Source organism: Scylla paramamosain, chromosome 40, assembly GCF_035594125.1.
Source record: "Scylla paramamosain isolate STU-SP2022 chromosome 40, ASM3559412v1, whole genome shotgun sequence".
NCBI classification, from domain to species: Eukaryota; Metazoa; Arthropoda; class Malacostraca; order Decapoda; family Portunidae; genus Scylla; species Scylla paramamosain.
Window position 1 is genome coordinate 5,870,441 of NC_087190.1, and position 23,557 is coordinate 5,893,997.

A 23,557-nucleotide genomic window follows, 5' to 3' on the forward strand; every position below is an offset into this window, starting at 1 on the left:
GGATAGTTGTCTGGAAGGTTGTGTCGAGTTGATAGATGGAGGAATTGAGTTTTTGAGGCATTGAACAATACCAAGTTTGCTCTGCCCCAATCAGAAATTTTAGAAAGATCAGAAATCGGGCGTTCTGTGGCTTCCCTGCGTGATATATTTACCTCCTGAAGAGATGGACGTCTATGAAAAGACGTGGAAAAGTGCAGGGTGGTATCATCAGCGTAGGAGTGGATAGGACAAGAAGTTTGGTTTAGAAGATCATTAATGAATAATAAGAAGAGAATGGGTGACAGGACAGAACCCTGAGGAACACCACTGTTAATAGATTTAGGAGAAGAACAGTGACCGTCTACCACAGCAGCAATAGAACGGTCAGAAAGGAAACTTGAGATGAAGTTACAGAGAGAAGGATAGAAACCGTAGGAGGGTAGTTTGGAAATCAAAGCTTTGTGCCAGACTCTATCAAAGGCTTTTGATATGTCCAAGGCAACAGCAAAAGTTTCACCAAAATCTCTAAAAGAGGATGACCAAGACTCAGTAAGGAAAGCCAGAAGATCACCAGTAGAGCGGCCTTGACGGAACCCATACTGGCGATCAGATAGAAGGTTGTGAAGTGATAGATGTTTAAGAATCTTCCTGTTGAGGATAGATTAAAAAACTTTAGATAGGCAGGAAATTAAAGCAATAAGACGGTAGTTTGAGGGATTAGAGCGGTCACCCTTTTTAGGAAAAGGTTGAATGTAGGCAAACTTCCAGTAAGAAGGAAAGGTAGATGTTGACAGACAGAGCTGAAAGAGTTTGACTAGGCAAGGTGCAAGCACGGAGGCACAGTTTCGGAGAACAATAGGAGGGACCCCATCAGGTCCATAAGCCTTCCGAGGGTTTAGGCCAGCGAGGGCATGGAAAACATCATTGCGAAAAATTTTAATAGGTGGCATAAAGTAGTCAGAGGGTGGAGGAGAGAGAGGAACAAGCCCATAATCGTCCAAGGTAGAGTTTTTAGCAAAGGTTTGAGCAAAGAGTTCAGCTTTAGAAATAGATGTGATAGCAGTGGTGCCATCTCGTTGAAGTAGAGGAGGGAAAGAAGAAGAAGCAAAGTTATTGGAGATATTTTTGGCTAGATGCCAGAAATCACGAGGGGAGTTAGATCTTGAGAGGTTTTGACATTTTCTGTTAATGAAGAAGTTTTTGGCTAGTTGGAGAACAGACTTGACATGGTTCCGGGCAGAAATATAAAGTGCATGAGATTCTGGTCATGGAAGGCTTAAGTACCTTTTGTGGGCCACCTCTCTATCATGTATAGCACGAGAACAAGCTGTGTTAAACCAAGGTTGAGAAGGTTTAGGACGAGAAAAAGAGTGAGGAATGTACGCCTCCATGCCAGACACTATCACCTCTGTTATGCGCTCAGCACACAAAGACGGGTCTCTGACACGGAAGCAGTAGTCATTCCAAGGAAAATCAGCAAAATACCTCCTCAGGTCCCCCCAACTAGCAGAGGCAAAACGCCAGAGGCACCTTCGCTTAGGGGGATCCTGAGGAGGGATTGGAGTGATAGGACAAGATAAAGATATGAGATTGTGATCGGAGGAGCCCAACGGAGAAGAAAGGGTGACAGCATAAGCAGAAGGATTAGAATTACAGGTCAGGAAAAGGTCAAGAATGTTGGGCGTATCTCCAAGACGGTCAGGAATACGAGTAGGGTGTTGCATCAATTGCTCTAGATCATGGAGGATAGCAAAGTTGTAGGTTAGTTCACCAGGATGGTCAGTGAAGGGAGAGGAAAGCCAAAGCTGGTGGTGAACATTGAAGTCTCCAAGAATGGAGATCTCTGCAAAAGGGAAGAGGGTCAGAATGTGCTCCACTTTGGAAGTTAAGTAGTCAAAGAATTTCTTATAGTCAGAGGAGTTAGGAGAGAGGTATACAGCACAGATAAATTTAGTATGAGAGTGACTCTGTAGTCGTAGCCAGATGGTGGAAAACTCGGAAGATTCAAGAGCGTGGGCACGAGAGCAGGTTAAGTCATTGCGCACATAAACGCAGCATCCAGCTTTGGATCGAAAATGAGGATAGAGAAAGTAGGAGGGAACAGAAAAGGGGCTACTGTCAGTTGCCTCAGACACCTGAGTTTCAGTGAGGAAAAGAAGATGAGGTTTAGAAGAGGAGAGGTGGTGTTCTACAGATTGAAAATTAGATCTTAGACCGCGAATGTTGCAGAAGTTAATGAAGAAAAAGTTGAGGGGGGTGTCAAGACACTTAGGGTCGTCGACAGAAAGGCAGTCTGACCTGGGGACATTTATGGTCCCCTCCCCAGATGGGGACTCCGAGGCTGGTGTAGGAGTCGCCATGATGATTTTAAAATTTTTTGGTGAAGGGTGTGTGTGTTATTAGGTGCTTGTAGTTTTGTCAGGAGGAAGAGAGTTGTCTTTAGAGGGCAGGCTGTGACTGCCCCCTTGTGTTGTGAGACACAAAGGGAAACGTTCAGTGAGGTCACAGCTGGGTTTAATGATAAGTTCACAGCACCCCCTGAACAGTGCTTTAGACCTCACTGGGAGTAATGATCGTTTCGGCAGGTGTCTACTGCCTCCTCCTCCTGTCATAATGCCTTCGATGCCATAATGACCTCGCTGTTGCGGCGCTATAAGCGGCATAATTTTGATAATTCAACTTAGTTCAACGAGTCGTCTCCGCCAGCTTTTCTCACCTCTCCCAGATGCTAATTCTGTACAGAGGCTTTATCCGTCCATGTATGAAGAACGCTTAAACTGTGTCACTGGGGGGAGGGATTTCCACTCATACTGCTCTTCTAGACAGAATGGAGTCAAAAGCGTTTGATCTTATCAACTCCTCGAACTCACTGTCTTCAGCCTCTCTCTCATCGCCGCAATGTTGCGTCTCTTCCGATCTTTTACCTCTATTTTCACGATAATTGCTCTTCTTATCTTGCTAACTGCATGCCTCTCGTCCTCATGCGGCCTCGCTGCACAAGACTTTTTTACTTTCTCTCATCCCAACTCTGTCCACCTTTCTAATGCAAACGTTAATCAGTACTCTCAATTATTCATATCTTTTTCTAGTAAACTCTGAAATTCCTTGCCTGCTTTTGTAATTTCAACTTCCTATGCCTTGAATTCTTTTAAGAGGGGGGTTTCAAGACACATCTTCCAATTGTCGATTATTCTTTTTGGCCTCGTTTTGGGGACTGGCACTGAAGTGGGCCTTCTTTTTCAAACTTTTTGTTGCCCTTAACCAGTGCTCTTCTTACATAGAGAAAATAAGAATTACATTAAATGATTTCCTAGAGAAAAATTTTCACTCGCTTATGGCCTATGACACAATGTAATGCTCATTATAGTTAGTCTCTGAAGTAAAATTAGTCATGTAATTTGACACAGTTAAAATGATTTAGGATTAAAGAAAAAAAAAAATTGTAGCGAGCGTGGTTGTGTACTGTAGGGTCTGCCTTGCGCGGCTTACAAACTGACTGGTACAGGTGGAGACAAAATGGGTTTGCATTTCACTTTGAAGCCTCTTCTTACCCAGCTTATATTTTGCAAGATGCAACGTTTGATTTCGGTTCTGGAAACACCTTCAGGCAGAATGAGGAACACAACTTGCGGAATTTGATACCCTAATTAAAAAAAAAAAAAAAAAAAAGTAAGATGAGAAGAAAATCCGTAGGGAAACGAACATGTGGCGGTTCCAGCTATTATTATTATTATTATTATTATTATTATTATCATTATTATTATTATTATTATTATTTATTTATTTTTTTTTACATTGGATTTTTATTTAATTTTATTAATTTTTCGTACACTAATACTTTTCATCTATAATGTAGCAGTATATCAGTAGTGTCAGAAAGTACTTGTATCTATACTTATGATGTTCCTTTATCATCATTATTATTATTATTATTATTATTATTATTATTATTATTATTATTAAAAAAAATACAAAACACTACAAGAAGCTTTTTTTCCCCCATTTGTGATGGCAGGCCAAGGTGTTAACATATCATTATGGGCTACATGCCAGACCTTATCGAAGTCATTGGTAACATTTTGTAGCACAGTGTGGTATTCCTTGCCATCAGAAACATAATATTTTTTCATAAGGTTTAATTGTACGTTGCCTGGAATGAATGCGGAAGGATAAAATCGAATGCTTGTAAGGACGCCGAGAGTCGAGGCTGAAACATGGAACAATGGATCAGGAGAAAAGTGTAAACTTAATATACTGAAGATGAAGCACTCAGGTGAGGAACATTTAGAAGATAACATGCATTGTTATCGGTGCAGGTCTGCCCTCTCCACAAGTCCGCCCAAGGGAGTAAAATGCTCTTGATTTAATCGTAGGGAATATGTTTGTGTGTGTGTGTGTGTACATCCTCTTTTTAATGAAGGAAAGCAACTTGCACCAACTTGCACGTGTCAGTGATACCATTGCAACCTTGGCAAAGCACGAACATTATCCCCTTATGTGACAAACAAGAATATTACTACTATTAATTAAGCAAGCAGTGTGTGTGTGTGTGTGTGTGTGTGTTACCTAATGAACATAATGAAGATCAGATACTTAACCTTGCAGCGCTACATAGGTTGGAGAGATGTGAACGATGGTTGCTCCTCGATGCAGGATGGACAGATAAACCAGCGGGTAGTCTGTATGGTTCAGTGAGTAATACATTACCCTTTTACCCAGACCGACCCCTGCTGCCGCCAGTCCAGCCGACATCCTCGGCACTAACTCACACAACTCAGAGAAAGTTCTTTTCTTCCCGGTCTCTGCATCCACCTAGGAAAATGTTCAGTCATAAAAAGAACAAATCAGTGATAAGGGATTTCATTTTTCTAAAAAGGAAGATATTAAGTTACAAACAAGAAACATAACAATTTCTATACCTGAAATTAAGAAAACTTGAGGTCCGTCAGTGTTTCCTTTTTTTTTTCTTTTTTTTTTTATGTAGGAGGGACACCGGCCAAGGGCAACAAAAATCCAATAAATAAAAAGCCCACTGAGATGCCAGTCCCAGAGAAGGGTTCAAAGCGGTACTAAAAAAAACTGAAGGACAGGTGTCTCGAACCTCCCTCTTGAAAGAGTTCAAGTCATAGGAAGGTGGAAATACAGAAGCAGGCAAGGAGTTCCAGAGTTTATCAGAGAAAGGGATGAATGATTGAGAATTCTGATTAATTTTTGCATTAGAGAGATAGATAGAATAAGAATGAGAGAAAGAAGAAAGTCTTGTGCAGCGAGGCCGCGGGAGGAGGGGAGGCATGCAGTTAGCAAGATCAGAAGAGCATGAAAATAGCAGTAGAAGACAGCTAGAGATGCAACATTGCGGCAACAAGAGACAGACCGAGGACAGTCAGTTAGAAGAGGTGATGAGATGAAAAAGCTTTCGATTTCACTCTGTCTAGAAGAGCGGTATGAGTGGAACCCCCCCAGATATGTGAGGGTGAGAAAAACTGGCTGAGACGATCTCAGAACATAGAAGCTGTTTTAGCTAGTTTCCAGTTCAGATTACAAGTAAAGGACAGACCGAGGATGTTCAGTGTAGAAGAGGGAGACAGTTGAGTGTCATTGAAGAAGAGGGAATAGTTGTCTAAAACGTTGTGTCGAGTTGATAGATGGTGGAACTGAGATTTGAGGGATTGAACAATACCAAGTTTGCTCTACCAAAATCAGAAATTTTAGAAAGATCAGAAGTCAGGCGTTCTGTGGCTTCCCTGCGTAAAATGTTTACTTTCTGAAGGGTTGGACGTCTATAAAAAGACGTGGAAAAGTGCAGGGTGGTATCATCAGCGTAGGAGTGGATAGGAAAAGAAGTTTGGGTTAGAAGGTCATTAATGAATAATAAGAAGAGAGTAGGTGTCAGGACAGAACCCTGAGGAACACCACTGTTAATAGATTTAGGAGAACAGTGACCGTCTACCACAGCAGCAATAGAACGGTCAGAAAGGAAACTTGAGATGAAGTCACAGGGAGAGGAATAAAAGCCATAGGAGGGTAGTTTGGAAATCAAAGCTTTGTGCCAGAATCTATCAAAAGCTTTTGAAATGTCCAAGGCAACAGCAAAAGTTTCACCAAAATTTCTAAAATAGGATGACCAAGACTCAGTAAGGAAAGCCAGAATATCAACAGCAGAGCGGCCTTGACGGAACCCATACTGGCGATCAGATAGAAGGTTTTCAAGTGATAGATGTTCCTGTTGATGATAGATTCAAAAGCTTTAGATAGGCAGGAAATTAAAGTAATAGGACGGTAGTTTGAGGGATTAGAACGGTCACCCTTTTTAGGGAATAGGCTGAATGTAGGCAAACTTCCAGCAAGAAGGAAAGGTAGATGTTGACAGACAGAGCTCAAAGAATTTCACTAGGCAAGGTGCAAGCACGGAGGCACAGTTTCGGAGAACAATAGGAGGGAGCCCATCAGGTCCAGAAGCTTTCCGAGGATTTAGGCCAGCGAGGGCATGGAAAACATCACTGCGAAGAATTTTAATAGGTACTCGCAACATGAAGTAGTCAGTGAAGTGGGTGAAAGGGAGGAACAAGCCCTGAATCATCCAAGGTAGGGTTTTTAACAATGGTTTGAGCGAAGAGTTCAGCTTTAGAGATGGATGTGATAGCAGAGGTGCCATCTTGTTGAAATAAAGGAGGAAAAGAAGAAACAAAGTTATTGGAGATGTTTTTGGCTAGGTATCAGAAGTCATGAGGGGAGTTAGATCTTGAAAGATTTTGACACTGTTAATCTTGAAAAACATAAGAATTAGGGATTAGAAGAAATATCAAGAATGTTGGTTGTGTCTCAAAGACGTTCAGGAATACGAGTAGGATGTTGCAATTATTGTACTAATTCGTGGAGGATAATAATGTTTACCATGTTGATCAGTGATGGGAGAGGAAAGCTAAAGCTGATGGTGAACTTTGAAATATGCAAGACTGGAGCCAGAATGTACTCCACTTTGGAAGTTAAATAGTAAGAGTTTTTTTAGTCAGAAAAGTTAGACGAGAGGTGTACAGCAAAGATAAATTTAGTTTGAGAGTGATTGTAGTCGTGGCCAGATGGAAGAATGTTCAAAAGATTGAAAAGCGTGGACACAACAGCAAGTTAAACTGTTCCTCAGACGAGAGGTGTACAGCAGAGATAAATTTAGTTTGAGAGTGACTGTAGTCGTGGCCAGATGGAAGAATGTTCAAAAGATTGAAAAGCGTGGGCTCGACAGCAAGTTAAGTTGTTGCTCATAAAGGCGCAATATCTAGGGTTGCGTTGAAAATGATAAGAGAAAATAGGAGGGAATAGAGGAGCAGCTTTGAATTGCGTCAGACACCTGCGTTTCCGTGAGGAAAAGATGAAGTTTAGTAGAGGAGAGGTGGCGTTCCACAGATTAAGAATTAGATCTAAGGTCGAGAATCTTGTAGACGTTAATGAAGAAAATGTTGAGGGCAAGTCAAAACACTTAGTATCGATAAAAGGAGAAAAGAAGACCGGCCTGGGAACATTTGTGGTTCCCTTCCCAGACTGGGACCCGAGGTCGGTGTAGGAGTTCCCATTATAAACTGGTCAAGGGTGTCCGTGTATTAGCTGCATGGAGAGTTGTGTGAAGGAAGAGAGTTGTCTTTAGAAGGCAGGCTGTGACTGCCTCCTTGTGTTGTGAGATACAAAGGGAAATGTTCAGTGAGGTCACAACTGGGTCACTGGAAAGTTTACAGCACCCCTTGATCCAGTATGGAAACGGTCTAGTGCTTGAGACCTCATTGGGAATAATTACACTAGGTAAAAAAAATTTCACTTTTGCCTTGTCCTTGGCCCCAAACCATAATTTTCCAGTCATTTCCATCTAAACAAAATATAAAAAAAAAAGTTATTTTGATCATAAAACTTTGCTTTTGTGGTTACAACAATGAATTTACATTTCTGCCTTATTTCATTATAGTACGTGTTACTATTGATTTTTATGTCAGATAAAGACCTTTGCAAAATCTCAATTGCTAGTTAAAACAATGAAAGAAGGAATATAAAGAGTTCTAAAGACTTTTAATTCTAATAAGATCATTCTTGAATTGACCAGATCTAGCAAGAAATTTATCATATTTAGCAGAATTTGCTTACATTTTAGAAATCTCAAGTCTTCCAGAATGTCCTATCAGACACTTTTAGAAGTTTCTAGAACATTTTAGAACATTCTATTCAGTGTAAACATTTCCAAAATATTTTAGAACTTTCTAGAAGACAGTAGAAATTGGTAGAAGTATCAAGAATTTTCTAGAATGATTCAGAATATTCTAAAGTAGGTTCAAGAATATTCTACAAATATTGAGAATATTCTGGAACACATTCTAGAATACTGCTTGACAATATAAAAATAGGGGCTTGCAGATCACCAATCAGTTCTCCTTTGGCTGCCTGAGAAGACATCACAAGAGGTGAAATGGCATGAAGAGGCTGCAATGATTCTCCAGATGCATTCTGCTACATGTGTACGATCAATTCATCAAGACAAGAGCAAAGTTCTCTGTGACAGCATCTGGAAAAATGTGGGAAGCTGCAATTACAAAGCATATTTTGCTGTGCCAATTGGGCGACCAAGACAAGACCTGGGCACCTCATTTTGCTTGTGAGCATTGTAAGAGAATACTAGAAGGTAAAATAGCTTTTAGTTTTTGAAGAGTAAAATCCAATTAAGAATTAAGAATAAAAATAAAATAAGTGTAACAGAAACTCATATTGTTCTTTTACAGGAAGGTATAGAGAGAAAAACAGAGCCATGAAATTTACTATTCCTAGAATATAGCGTAAACCTACTGATCACTCAACTGACTCCTTTTTCTGCGTGGTGGATCCTTCCAAACGCCAAACTGGGAAAAATGCACCTGCTGTTTTCTATCCAGAAATTTCATCTTACATTGCACAAGTACCACACAGTGCTGATCTTCCTGTACCAGCTCCTCCAGAAAGAAGTCAACTATCAGAAGAAAGCAGCAATTCAGAAGCACATATAGATTTGTAGTTGAGAGGAATCCTTACTACCCAAACCAAAGAGACCTCAATAACTTCATCAGAGAGCTTGGTTTGATAAAGTCAAATGGTGAGGTTTTGATTTCAAGGCTGGAGGAATAGAATTTACTTCATGACAGTATGCAAGTGACCAGCTAAAGAAAACATCACAGACATTTCTCTAGCTTTATTACATAGGAGGACAAGCTATGCTATTGCAATGATGTACCAGATTTGTTTGATGCTACTGGAACTGCTTGCAGTGCAGATTAATGGAGTCTCTTCATTGACAGTTCCTCTGTAAACAACTGAAGCCTCAGGGTCGCTACCCCTGCCCTTAAATGCGGAGGGAGTATGACTAAAAAAAAAAACTCACTCCCTGAGCTGAAATGGACAAAACATTCACGTTCTAGAAAGTAAAGGGATCAACGAACGCCACACAACATCACGCAATATACTGGCATACTGGCGATCAGAAGGTTTTGAAGTGATAGATGTTTAAGAATCTTCCTGTTGAGGATAGATTAAAAAACTTTAGATAGGCAGGAAATTAAAGCAATAGGACGGTAGTTTGAGGGATTAGAACGGACACCCTTTTTAGGAACAGACTGAATGTAGGCAAACCTCCAGCAAGAAGAAAAGGTAAATGTTGACAGACAGAACTGAAAGAGTTTGACTTAGGCAAGGTGCAAGCACAGAGGCACAGTTTCGGAGAACAATAAGAGGACCCCATCAGGTCCACAAGCCCTCCGAAGGTTTAGGCTAGCAAGAGCATGGAAAACATCATTGCGAAGAATTAATAGGTAGCATGAAGTAGTCAAAGGGTGGAGGATTGCGGAGGATTGCGAAGAATTAATAGGTAGCATGAAGTAGTGATAGGGTGGAGGAAAGGGAGGAACAAGCCCAGAATCGTCCAAGATAGAGTTTTTAGCAAAGGTTTGAGCGAAGAGTTCAGCTTTAGAAATAGATGTGATAGCAGTGGTGCCATCTGGTTGAAATAAAGAAGAGAAAGAAAAAGAAGCAAAGTTATTGAAGATATTTTTTGGCTAGATGCCAGAACTCACGAGGGGAGTTAAATCTTGAAAGATTTTGACTCTTTCTGTTAATGAAGGAGTTTTTGGCTAGTTGGAGAACAGACTTGGCATGGTTTTGGGCAGAAATATAAAGTGAATGAGATTCTGGTGATGGAAGGCTTAAGTAAGCTTTGTGGGCCACCTCTTTATCATGTATAGCACGAGAACAAGCTGTGTTAAACCAAGGCCTAGAAGGTTTAAGTCAAGAAAAAGAGTGAGGAATGTACGCCTCCATGCCAGTCACTATCAACTCTGTTATGCGCTCAGCACACAAAGACGGGTCTCTGACACGGAAGCAGTAGTCATTCCAAGGAAAATTAGCAAAATACCTCCTCAGGTCCCCCCAACTAGCAGAGTCGCAAAACGCCAGAGGCACCTTCGCTTAGGGGCATCTTGAGGAGGGATTGGAGCGATAGGACAAGATACAGATTGAGATTGTGGTCGGAGGAGCCCAACGGAAAAGAGATGGTGGCAGCATAAGCAAGATTAGCGGTCAGGAAAAGGTCAAGAATGTTGGGCGTATCTCCAAGACGGTCAGGAATACGAGTAGGGTGATGCACCAATTGCTCTAGATCATGGAGGACAGCAAAGTTGAAGGCTAGTTCACCAGGAGGGTCAATGAAGGGAGAGGAAAGCCAAAGCTGGTGGTGAACATTGAAGTCTCTGAGAATGGAGATCTCTGCAAGAGGGAAGAGAGTCAGAATGTGCTCCACTTTAAGTAGTCAAAGAATTTCTTATAATCAGAGGAGTTAGGTGAGAGGTATACAGCACAGATAAATTTAGTTTTGAGAGTGACTCTGTAGTCGTTTCGGTCAGTAGTGAGTTTCAATGAGGAAAAGAAGATGAGGTTTAGAAGAGGAGAGGTAGTGTTCTACATACTGAAAATTAGATCTTAGACCGCGAATGGTGCAGTAGTTAATGAAGAAAAAAATAGAGGGGGGTGTCAAGACACTTAGGGTCGTTATCAGAAGAGCAGTTCGACCTGGGGACATTTGTGGTCGCCTCCCCAGATGGAGACTCCGAGTCTGGTGTAGGAGTCGCAATGATAATTTTAAATTTTTCAGTGAAGGATATGTGTGTTTTATTTTGTGTGGAGGAAGAGAGTTTTCATTAGAGAGCAGGCTGTGACTGTCCCCTTGTGATGTGAGACACAAAGGGAAACGTTCAGTGAGGTCACAGCTTGTTTTAATGATAAGTTCAGGACCTTCTGATCCACTGGTTTAGACCTCACTGGGAGTAATTTTCGTTTCGGCAGTTGCCTACTGCCTCCTCCTAACTGCGAAAATGATTACTGTCTTAATGTCTTTGATGATGCTGAAGAACGTGCTCCCAAAGTTCGCCACCCACCAACACCTTACTGGTTTCTCGCATATTATAGAGAAGGTCAAAGAAGCTTTATTCACACTGCTAAATATCTATAAAAGGAGATAGGAGTGCTCCCTACAAATAACATTAAGAAATGCCGTAAAGGTGTGTCGATCCTGGCTGAATATTTAACGCAGGCGATGATGTTCCTCCATCTACTTTGCTCTTCTGATGAGATCTTTGAATCCCTCAAGCCACAGCGAACATTCAGTTACTGTTAAGGACATATTTACAAACAGGACCTGTACGAATTATCAAAAGATTACATCCTTCAGTTACTTTTTTTTTTTTATGTAGGAAGGACACTGGCCAAGGGCAACAAAAATCTAATAAAAAAAATGCCCACTGAAATGCCAGTCCCATAAAAGGGTCAAAGGAGTGGTCAAAAATTGATGGATAAGTGTCTTGAAATCTCCCTCTTGAAGGAATTCAAGTCATAGGAAGGTGGAAATACAGAAGCAAGCAGGGAGTTCCAGAGTTTACCAGAGAAAGGGATGAATGATTGAGAATACTGGTTAACTCTTGCATTAGAGAGGTGGACAGAATAGGGGTGAGAGAAAGAAGAAAGTCTTGTGCAGCGAGGTCGCGGAAGGAGGGGAGGCATGCAGTTAGCAAGATCAGAAGAGCAGTTAGCATGAAAATAGCAGAAGACAGCTAGATATACAACATTGCGGCGGTGAGAGAGAGGCTGAAGATATTCAGTTAGAGGAGAGGAGTTGATGAGACGAAAAGCTTTTGATTCCACCCTGTCTAGAAGAGCAGTATGAGTGGAACCCCCCCAGACATGTGAAGCATACTCCATACATGGACGGATAAGGCCCTTGTACAGAGTTGGCAGCTGGGGGGAGTGAGAAAAACTGGCGGAGACGTCTCAGAACACCTAAATTCATAGAAGCTGTTTTAGCTGGAGATGAGATGTGAAGTTTCCAGTTCAGATTATAAGTAAAGGACAGACCGAGGATGTTCAGTGTAGAAGAGGGGGACAGTTGAGTGTCATTGAGGAAGAGGGGATAATTGTCTGGAAGGTTATGTCGAGTTGATAGATGGAGGAATTGAGTTTTTGAGGTATTGAACAATACCAAGTTTGCTCTGCCCCAATCAGAAATTTTAGAAAGATCAGAAGTCGGGCGTTCTGTGGCTTCCCTGCGTGATATGTTTACCTCCTGAAGGGTTGGACGTCTATGAAAAGACGTGGAAAAGTGCAGGATGGTATCATCAGCGTAGGAGTGGATAGGACAAGAAGTTTGGTTTAGATCATTAATGAATAATAAGGAGAGAGTGGGTGACAGGACAGAACCCTGAGGAACACCACTGTTAATAGATTTAGGAGAAGAACAGTGACCGTCTACCACAGCAGCAATAGAATGGTCAGAAAAGAAACTTGAGATGAAGTTACAGAGAGAAGGATAGAAACCGTAGGAGGGTAGTTTGGAAATAAAAGCTTTGTGCCAGACTCTATCAAAAGCTTTTGATATGTCCAAGGCAACAGCAAAAGTTTCACCAAAATCTCTAAAAGAGGATGACCAAGACTCAGTAAGGAAAGCCAGAAGATCACCAGAAGAGCGGCCTTGACGGAACCCATACTGGCGATCAGATAGAAGGTTGTGAAGTGATAGATGTTTAAGAATCTTCCTGTTGAGGAGAGATTCAAAACCTTTAGATAGGCAGGAAATTAAAGCAATAGGACGGTAGTTTGAGGGATTAGAACGGTCACCCTTTTTAGGAACAGGTTGAATGTAGGCAAACTTCCAGCAAGAAGGAAAGGTAGATGTTAACAGACAGAGCTGAAAGAGTTTGACTAGGCAAGGTGCAAGCACGGAGGCATAGTTTCGGAGAACAATAGGAGAAACCCCATCAAGATCCATAAGCCTTCCGAGGGTTTAGGCTAGCGAGGGCATGGAAAACATCATTGCGAAGAATTTTAATAGGTGGCATGAAGTAGTCAGAGGGTGGAGGAGAGGGAGGAACAAGCCCAGAATCGTCCAAGGTAGAGTTTTTAGCAAAGGTTTGAGCAAAGAGTTCAGCTTTAGAAATAGATGTGATAGCAGTGGTGCCATCTCGTTGAAATAGAGGACGGAAAGAAGAAGAAGCAAAGTTAATGGAGATATTTTTGGCTAGATGCCAGAAATCACGAGGGGAGTTTAGATCTTGAAAGGTTTTGACATTTTCTGTTAATGGAGGAGTTTTTGGCTAGTTGGAGAACAGACTTGGCATGGTTCCGGGCAGAAATATAAAGTGCATGAGATTCTGGCGATGGAAGGCTTAAGTACCTTTCGTGGGCCACCTCTCTATCATGTATAGCACGAGAACAAGCTGTGTTAAACCAGGGTTTAGAAGGTTTAGGACGAGATAAAGAGTGAGGAATGTATGCCTCCATGCCAGACACTATCACCTCTGTTATGCGCTCAGCACACAAAGACGGGTCTCTAACAAGGAAGCAGTAGTCATTCCAAGGAAAATCAGCAAAATACCTCCTCAGGTCCCCCCAACTAGCAGAGGCAAAACACCAGAGGCACCTTCGCTTAGGGGGATCCTGAGGAGGGATTGGAGTGATAGGACAAGATAAAGATATGAGATTGTGATCGGAGGAGCCCAACAGAGAAGAAAGGGTGACAGCATAAGCAGAAGGATTAGAGGTCAGGAAAAGGTCTAGAATGTTGGGCGTATCTCCAAGACGGTCAGGAATACGAGTAGGGTGTTGCGCCAATTCCTCTAGGTCATGGAGGATAGCAAAGTTGTAGGCTAGTTCACCAGGATGGTCAGTGAAGGGAGAGGAAAGCCAAAGCTGGTGGTGAACATTGAAGTCTCCAAGAATGGAGATCTCTGCAAAAGGGAAGAGGGTCAGAATGTGCTCCACTTTGGAAGTTAAGTAGTCAAAGAATTTCTTAAAGTTAGAGGAGTTAGGTGGGAGGTATACAGCACAGATAAATTTAGTATGAGAGTGACTCTGTAGTCGTAGCCAGATGGTGGAAAACTCGGAAGATTCAAGAGCGTGGGCACGAGAGCAGGTTAAGTCATTGCGCACATAAACATCCAGCTTTGGATCGAAAATGAGGATAGAGAAAGTAGGATGGAACAGAAAAGGGGCTACTGTCAGTTGCCTCAGACACCTGAGTTTCAGTGAGGAAAAGAAGATGAGGTTTAGAAGAGGAGAGGTGGTGTTCTACAGATTGAAAATTAGATCTTAGACTGCGAATGTTGCAGAAGTTAATGAAGAAAAAGTTGAGGGGGCTGTCAAGACACTTAGGGTCGTCGAGAGAAAGGCAGTCTGACCTTGGGACATTTATGGTCCCCTCCCCAGATGGGGACTCCGAGGCTGGTGTAGGAGTCGCCATGATGATTTTAAAATTTTTGAGTGAAGGGTGTGTGTGTTATTAGGTGCTTGTAGTTTTGTGTGGAGGAAGGGAGTTGTCTTTAGAGGGCAGGCTGTGACTGCCCCCTTGTGTTGTGAGACACAAAGGGAAACGTTCAGTGAGGTCACAGCTGGGTTTAATGTTAATTTCACAGCACCCCCTGAACAGTGCTTTAGACCTCACTGGGAGTAATTATCGTTTCGGCAGGTGTCTACTGCCTCCTCCTGCTATGTTCAACGAGTGGCCAAGATTAGATAGAGGCAATGCTTACTTTTTTTTTTTTTTTCTGCCAGAGCATGTTAAGATCGGTCCACTTTCTCTCCCATTAAAGGCTTTCATCGATCATTGCAATGTTACCGATGTTACGAGTTCGGTCATGGGAGGAACAACTGTACAAATAGTCCTCTGTGCGGTCACTGCTCTGCCCTTGACTCACACCTTAGTCATGAATGCGAATCAGAACCATATTTCTTCTGCAGAGAAGCTCATCCACTACGTTCTCTACCATGTTGGAGGTACCGTCTTGAACAGGACATTCTTAAATTGGCTAATTCTCAATTCATTAGTCTAGGAAATGCCAGGCAGGAAGGATAGTGGGACAAAAACAAACGCCTCCTCACTCCACTTCAGTTCTACCTCTACTACAGGTAATAAGGCTGTAACACCTTCCCGCCTTCTTCAGCCATCAATCAATCAATCCCGTTTTTGTGAGGATATCTCCCCTTCAGTTTCCGCCTGCAACAAGTTTCCTGTTTTGGAAAGTGTCATCTCCTCTGCATCTTCAGACGAGCCCTCCACTTCATGTTTAGCCAAGCCCTCCATTTCGTCTTCAGGAAAGCCCTCCACTGCATCTTCACCAGCTATATCTTACAGGCTCCTCGTACAAAAGCTCACATTGCGGAAGTCCACGCCTCCATGGATTCCCAAACACGAACGACTCCCAAGACCTTAAGCCTCCACAGACACATACTGACAACTTTTCCACGCTTCCTTCTCACTCTCACCAGAAACGTTCCCGGGGGTCTGCAGAGTCCCTAGAAAAATCCCTTTGGGAATGTCAGATGAAGTTATTAATCAAAGTGATTTCTCTACATCCAAAATGGATATGGAAGATTTCTCTACCTAAATTCCTAATCAGCCCTCCTCCAGGAATGATACCAATTCGTCTAGGCCGAGGATTCCTCCTCCTCCGGTCTTTTCAGAAGTTTCAGAAACTCATTTGTGGGTAGCTATCTCCACACAAGCTACTCAATCTCAGCTTTCTGTGGCTACGAACAGTGTAGGTCCAACAACGTTGAACATTATCAGGACGTAACTGAAGGATGTAATCTTAAGTTTGTGGAGAAGGCTGGTCTTTTACTTTGACTTTTGTTTATTTTATTTTTGTATCTGCGCCATATGACCGCGATATTGGGATGTTGCAGCGCCATAAGCTAAATCAATCAATCTATTTATTTTATCAGTTATATAGTATTGGGTAGAACTTTATCCTTGCACTGGGAAAACATGGAGGCAATTGAGGAAAACACGTAACGAATAACACTGGATCTTGGGGCCTGGGTCAGTGTCTTGGGCAGGTAATGAACAACGCCAGATACCTGGGTCAATGGGGTCAGTGTCTTGGGAAAGGGACGAACAACTGCTAGACACAGTGGTCTGAGTCACTGCGGTCAGTACCCCCTCACTTAAAATCAAACTAATTAATTGAAACATTACTATACCAACCCTCTCATTTTTAGCAATTAAGCTTTTTAAGTTTCTTCCCATTTCCTTTCTTAATGTTTACGTTTTTTAGTAGTTTTAACATTTTTAGTATACAATTTCGTTTTTAATATCAGCATTTTAAACTGCAATCTCTGTTGCTTTTAAAGGTTTGTAGCGGTGCCATATTACCGTGATGTTCTGGCGCCCCAACTTTAATTAATTAATCAATCAATCACTCAATCAGTGGTCGCAATCCTTTGTGGGATGATGACGCTGTCAACCCTCGTAGTTCTTTACTTTCCTCTTTATCCACCAGGATACAGGATTAGAGATTTTAAGTTAGGGGGACATTACCCATTTCCATAGTCAAACCGGTACTTTCACAACAATAGATTCTCTCTCTCTCTCTCTCTCTCTCTCTCTCTCTCTCTCTCTCTCTCTCTCTCTCTCTCTCTCTCTCTCTTTCTGTACCTCTAATTCCCTTTTTGATTTTAACTGGAAAGTTTTAGCATACCTATATGGAAGCGGTCACTTCCCAATTTTATTACAGTCAACTGATTTTGCACCACAGTCACGTCCTCTCCGTTGGCGTCTACATAAGGCGAATTGGCAGCTGTTCACAGAACTTAGAACCCTTGCTCTCTTAGTAGATAAGTTAAGAAATTGTGATGAGGCTGCAACATACTTCACTGATGTTTTACACTCTGCTGCACTTCAGTCCGTTTCCAAGAGTTCTGGACGGTTTCCTAAACGTTCTGTTCTCTAGTGGAATGCGGATTGTACAGGCGCTGTTCGAGAAGAGCGTGCTGCCTTTTCTCACCTTTGACGGCATCGTGGAGATATCCACTGCTTGGAGGCTTTTCGACAAGCGCGTGCCCGTGCCCGTCGCACCTTAAAGAGGTCTTGGCAGGATTCTTGGAAGTTATGTCTTCTCCATCACAGTTTACTCTCCAATCACCAAGGTCTTCAATGGGGTCCACAAGATATGTGGGGGGTATTCTACACCTCCAGCTGTTGTGTTCCATGACTGAGGGACGGTGACAGATGCTACGACAGTTTCCGACTGCTTGCTGAGCTCTTTGCTAGTGTCTCCAGAAAGGATCCAACTGCACCTATGGCACTTCATCTTTGACGTTGCAAATCGCTTGGCGTCAATTTTGCCTCCCATGGTCTTATAATGTCCCATTTTTTCTTTACGCATAGCTTTTTCCTAGTGCCATGATTCATCCCATATTCCTTTTTCACCCCACATGTTCGATGAAGCTTTTACCTTTTTACTTGACATCTATAACTTTATTTGGAATATCGGTGATTTTTCATCCTCTTGGGATGTAATTATTCCCATTCCAAAGCTTGGAAAAGATCATCAGTTAGCCACTAATTAGCGTCCAATTTCCTTTACTTCATGGATTTATATGTTGCTGGCTAGGATAAAATGTCACGTTTATGTGGTATTTGGAGAGAGGGAGTTACTTATCACCTGTTCAATATATTTTTTAGGAAAATGTGCTGTCTTTGTCTGATGCTCTTTTATCTCTAGTATCTTCTATATATGAAGCATTCGCCAGTAAGCACCATCATGTCACAGTATTTTTTGATTTGGAGAAAGCATATGACACATGTTGGTGCCACGGGATTTTACTTATTCTGTTCTAGTTCGATCTCCGTGGCCGACTCCCTATTTTTATACAGTAGTTTTTATCTCATCGTTTTTTAAGGGTACTGATTGGGGCCGTTCTGTCTGAAGTTCTCCCACTTGAGGTGTGCCACAGGGAAGTATACTCAGTGTCGCCCTTTTTTCTGTAAGTATAAAAAGTGTCACTGATGTGCTTCCAGAAGGAGTTCGTGGTAGCTTGTATGTCGATGACTTGTCAATCCCTTTCTGTGGCCCGAATGCCTTTGATTGCGAGGAAGTTGCATTTCGCCTGCAACTCAGTGATTTCGTTTCTCAGCTTCGGAAACTATAGTCTTACATTCATACCACCTTTGTGGTGTTCAGATTTCCATTTATATGACAGAAGAATTTGTGTGGAGGAAACTCGTTTCTTGGGACTTATATTTGACAGGATATGTAGATATCCTAGAGTTGGTTATTGACAATTCCCATTTCTCTCTGTGGCCCTGATATTCTTTATAAGAACAATTTACGAGATTTTGAGTCTCGTGCATTATCCTTGGAACATTATTCCACACAATGACTCAATTCCTGTATTTATGGACGGATCAAAATCCGACAATGGAATCGGATTTGGTGTTCTTTCCTTCCTTTATTCGAGGCGCTAGCCTCCTCGGTGTTGGTTCTCTTTTTACGGCAGGGCTTTCTACAATTATCCAAGCCTTAAGAATTATTTTTAATCTTCTCGTCTCATATTTCACTGTTTTTAGCGACTGTTCTTTCGCTATTCAACATTTTAGCCCTTCTTCCCTTCATCCACTTGTTTTATTGATTCTTGAGTTGCTTTACCTTTTACAGCGTAGAGGCTCCCACGTCGAATTTTCCTGGGTCCCTGCACATCGGAGTTGGAGTTCCGGGGAATAAGAAGGCCAATAGACTGGCTAAAGAGACGGCAACTCGAATTCCTGTTTCCACCCTCATTCTCTTACATGACTTATACTCCAGTATAAGGATGGCAGTTGTTTCATGTTGGCAGGGCAGGTGGGAGGATTTGGTTGTCACCACTAAGACGGGTGAGATAACTTCAGTAACTCCGTTCATGGACGTCCTTGTGTAGGAGCGCCATTCAGAGACTGCACTGGCCTTTCTCCGGACGGGTCATACACGTCTCACTCACGGTTACCTCACGTCCCGGGAAGTCCATTTTGTGATGACTGTTTATTAGTTACCCTTACAGTGCGACACTTTCTAGTGGAGTGTCTCAGTATGGTGGAGTTGCAGGAGCGATATCTTTTCCGCTGTCGTGATGAGGAAGAGACCTTCCAGATATCTGAGTCAGCAGGGTCAGTGTCTTGGGCATGTAACGAACAGCGCCAAATATCTGGGTCAGTGGGGTCAGTGTCTTGTGCACGGAACGAACAATGCCAGACACAGTGGTCAGGGTCAATGGCATCAGTACCCTCTAAATTTAAATTGAATGAAATAAAGTAACTAAAGCATTACTATACCAACCCTCTCATTTTTATCACAAACTTTTATATGGCTTTTTCCATTTCCTTTTTTTATATTTTCTTTCATAGTGGTCTTTTAACATTTTTACCATACCTATAATATAAGTTTTTAATACCCATATTTTAAAAACTGCAATCTTTGCCACTTTTAAAGGTTTGTAGTGGTGCCATATGACCGTGATGTTGCGGCGAAATAAACTAAATCAATCAGTCTAAAGACAACTCTCTTCTTTCTCACAAAACTAATTAATTACAAACACACCCTTTACTCAAAATTCAAAATCATCATGGCGATTCCTACACCAGACTTGGAGCCCTCATTTGAGGAGGGGACCACAAATGTCGCCAGGTCGGACTGCTCTTCTGGTAGCAACAGTAAGTTTCTTGACATTCCCCTCAACTTTTCTTCATTAACTTCTGCAACATTCGCGATCTACGATCTAATTTTCAATCTCTAGAACACCGCCTCTCCTCTACTAAACCTCATCTTTTCCTTACTGAAACACAGGTGTTTGAGGCAACTGATAGTAGCGCCTTTTCTGTTCCCTCCTTTCTCTATCCTCATTTGCAATATAATGCTGGATGTTGCGTCTATGTCCGCAACCACTTAATCTGCTCTCGTGCCCACACTTGAATCTTTCGAGTTTTCCACCATCTGGCTACGACTACAGACTCTTTCTCAAACAAAATTTATCTATGTTGTATACCCCTCACCTAGCTCCTCTATCAGAAATGGTAAGGTAGAACATGGCAGAAATAAAACCTGTGAAGCATGACATTATCATTCTCTCTGAAAAAGCAGAGTACTGAATGTCATGTTTACACTACCTTACCTTACGTGTTTTTCTTACCAGTACAATTATAACATAAGCCAACTGTTTGAAATTCTCACCACGGCAATGGCTTCGTCATCTCCCTCGACTACCTTCGCCATCGCTTCCAACATGAAGACAGCGAAGTTCTTGTCTGGTATTGTTGGCAAGGGTTTACAACCTTGCCAGCTCAACACCCGCGGTTCCTTCCCCAGATCATTTTTGCTGGTATTCATCTGTAAAACGAATTATGCCTAAATTAATAATAATTAGGGCATTATGTAAACAATACAAATGCAGCTGGTAAGGAAAATATATCTCAAGAACGTAGATCACCATTATATGTTTTGAGTCTACAGGTTCAGTGTCTTGGGCACGTAACGAACAACGCCACATATCTGAATCACTGGGGTCAGTAGCCCCTCGCTAGTTAATTAATATATTAATATAACAACCCTCTCATCTTTAGCAATTAAGTGTTTGTTACGATTCTTTCCACTTACTTTTTAATGTGTACATTTTCTTTTTTTGTGACTTATAACGTTTAAACCAAACCATAATTTTGTTTTTATATTAATATTCAATATATATATATATATATATATATATATATATATATATATATATATATATATATATATATATATATATATATATATATATATATATATATATATATATATATTCCAGGCACACAGTTTCCCAGCTGGGTGAGACACAACATCGCGGGACAGATACAAAGCGAACACAACCCAGTGGAGCTCACCGCAGACACTTCTCCTATCGCAGTCCGTCTCTGACTAACTGCGGTGTTAGGGCGCTCAAGTGACTGACAGATTTTAGTGTAGAGTAGCCTATCACCGTGTAGATATTGCCATCGTACAACTAGTCTATTTATTAGAGCTGTAGCTTGTCAATCGTCACTAGTGGAATTAGTTGTGATAGTAAATTTGCGGTTGACACAAAGATAGGTAGATTAATTAAGTCAGAATCGGATGCCATCGCCTTGCAGGTCGATTTAGATAGGATGAATGAATGGACGGACAGATGGCAAATGCAATTTAATATCAATAGATGCAAAGTACTTAGCACTGGTAAAGGAAACCCACACAGTAGCTACACATTAAACAACGAAACTCTGGTACGTACAGTGCACGAGAAAGATTTAGGAGTTATAGATAGCTCCGAACTCCGTCAAGGAAAACAATGCATAGAGGCCAGAAACAGGGCAAATAAGGTACTAGTATTCATTTTTAGGAGTGTTAAAAGTAGAAGGCCGGAAGTAATATTAAAGTTATACTTAGCACTTGTCAGACCTCATCTAGACTACGCTGTGCAGTTCTGGTCCCCACATTACAGGAAAGATATAGGTCTATTAGAATCAGTACAGAGGAGAATGACTAAAAGGATACTGTGGATGAGTATTCCTTACGAGGCGAGTTTGAAGCTGTTAAATTTACATTCTTTAGAGAGACGTAGGTTAAGAGGGGACCTGATAGAAGTCTTTAAGTGGTATAAGGGTTATAACAAGGGGGGATGTAAGCAAAATTCTTAGGATCAGCAACCAGGATAGAACAAGAAATAATGGGTTCAAGCTTGAAAAATTTAGGTTTAAGGAGATAGGAAGAAATTGGTTCTCAAATGGAGTGGTAGATGAGTGGAACGGACTCAGTAATCATGTTGTTAGTGCTAGAACATTAGGGAGCTTTAAGAGAAGATTAGACGGGTTTATGGATAGGGATAATAGATGGAAATAGGTATATTTTATACAGGGACTTCTACGTATAAGCCTGGTCGCTTCTTGCAGCTTCCCTTATTTCTTATGTTCTTAAGTTAATCAATCCGCTCAGGGATACCATTAAATGTACAGGTCTCTCTCTCTCTCTCTCTCTCTCTCTCTCTCTCTCTCTCTCTCTCTCTCTCTCTCTCTCTCTCTCTCTCTTTCTCTCTCTGCTGTAGTAAAGGTAGATATATAAGCTATTATTTCATGAGACTGAGCTGCTCGTCTCATAAGGTCTTTTCAGAGTTGGTACTTAAATATTCCTTCATGAAAGAAAACACTATAATATTGTATAAGGATGTGGTTGCAAGTGCCTCTGTGGTGCTTTGCCGCACATCTGTAGATTTGTGGGTTTAATGATTTGGTCAGACATGGGGCAGCTGGTCAACATTTGACGTAGGTGTTCATCTTTCAAATCATTTATAAATAATGGCGGTTATCGTACAGCATGGCAACATTTGATCAAGGTCATTTCACCCCTCCTGTCTGGCTAACGGGAACATGTTTTAAAAATCACCTATTTAGCAGCTTGCTCCGTGAGCCATCAGCGGGGCATTGCAGATTAACGGTCAGGGATCTGTGTCGTGGGTAGTGACATTGTCTTGGAGACGATGCAAGCACGATTTGTCAGAATCTGAGCGATATTTTGCGCATCTTGTGTTTGCTTAATGGACAATGGCACATAAACCACAAATCACTCAAGACAAAATCTGTCGTATTTACGCCTTACATAAGGCCGGAATTGGCGCAAATGTTATTCAACAACAGACTGGTGTGCCTCAACGTACTGTTGAACGCTGGCTGCAGCGATGCCGGGCCGCCAAAAATTATGCAGTACCAGCCCACCATCAAAACCTGGTTGGCCAAAAAAAGTAAATAAAAGGACTCTAACTGTGTTGAAGTGTGACTTGAGTATTAGACCTGTAAGTACAGCACGTGAGCTAAAAGAAAATAATCCAGGTCTACTGGGTAATGTGTCTCGCAGGAGAGTATCACGTTACTGTAGAAAAGAGCTTGATCTCCCTTCCCCGCACTGCCGTGAGGAAACCTTTGCTCACTCCACGGCACATTGAAAACAGGCTCAGTTTTGCCAAGAAATACATTTAGTGGCCCATAGAGAAAAAAAACGTTGTGTACTGTGTAGTGATGAAAGTGTTTTCACAGTATCTGGGACACAGTTTGCAGGAGTGCGTAGACCAAAAGGATCTGACCGGTACGACCCAAAATACACGGTAAAAACGGCAAAACATCCAGATTCAGTTATGGTTTGGGGAGCATTCACATACTTTGGTGTTGGCGATTTGGTCTTTTTTGAAAAGAGAGTCAGTGAACAGCGAACGGTACTTAGAACTG

At 41.7% G+C, this 23,557-nt stretch overlaps 1 protein-coding gene across 1 annotated transcript in view; it reads right to left on the bottom strand.

Moving 5' to 3' along the window:
- Positions 1 to 20,682, bottom strand: part of LOC135092760 (uncharacterized) — a 72,652-nt gene extending 51,970 nt beyond the window's left edge. Inside the window, exons 1-2 of the mRNA XM_063991445.1 lie at positions 20,505 to 20,682; positions 4,578 to 4,791 (exon numbers count right to left, since the gene is read on the bottom strand). Of these exons, the coding sequence (XP_063847515.1) occupies positions 4,578 to 4,791; positions 20,505 to 20,660 (370 nt within the window). The 5' untranslated portion in view covers positions 20,661 to 20,682. The remainder of the gene's footprint in view (positions 1 to 4,577; positions 4,792 to 20,504) is intronic.
- Positions 20,683 to 23,557: the final 2,875 nt, after the last annotated feature.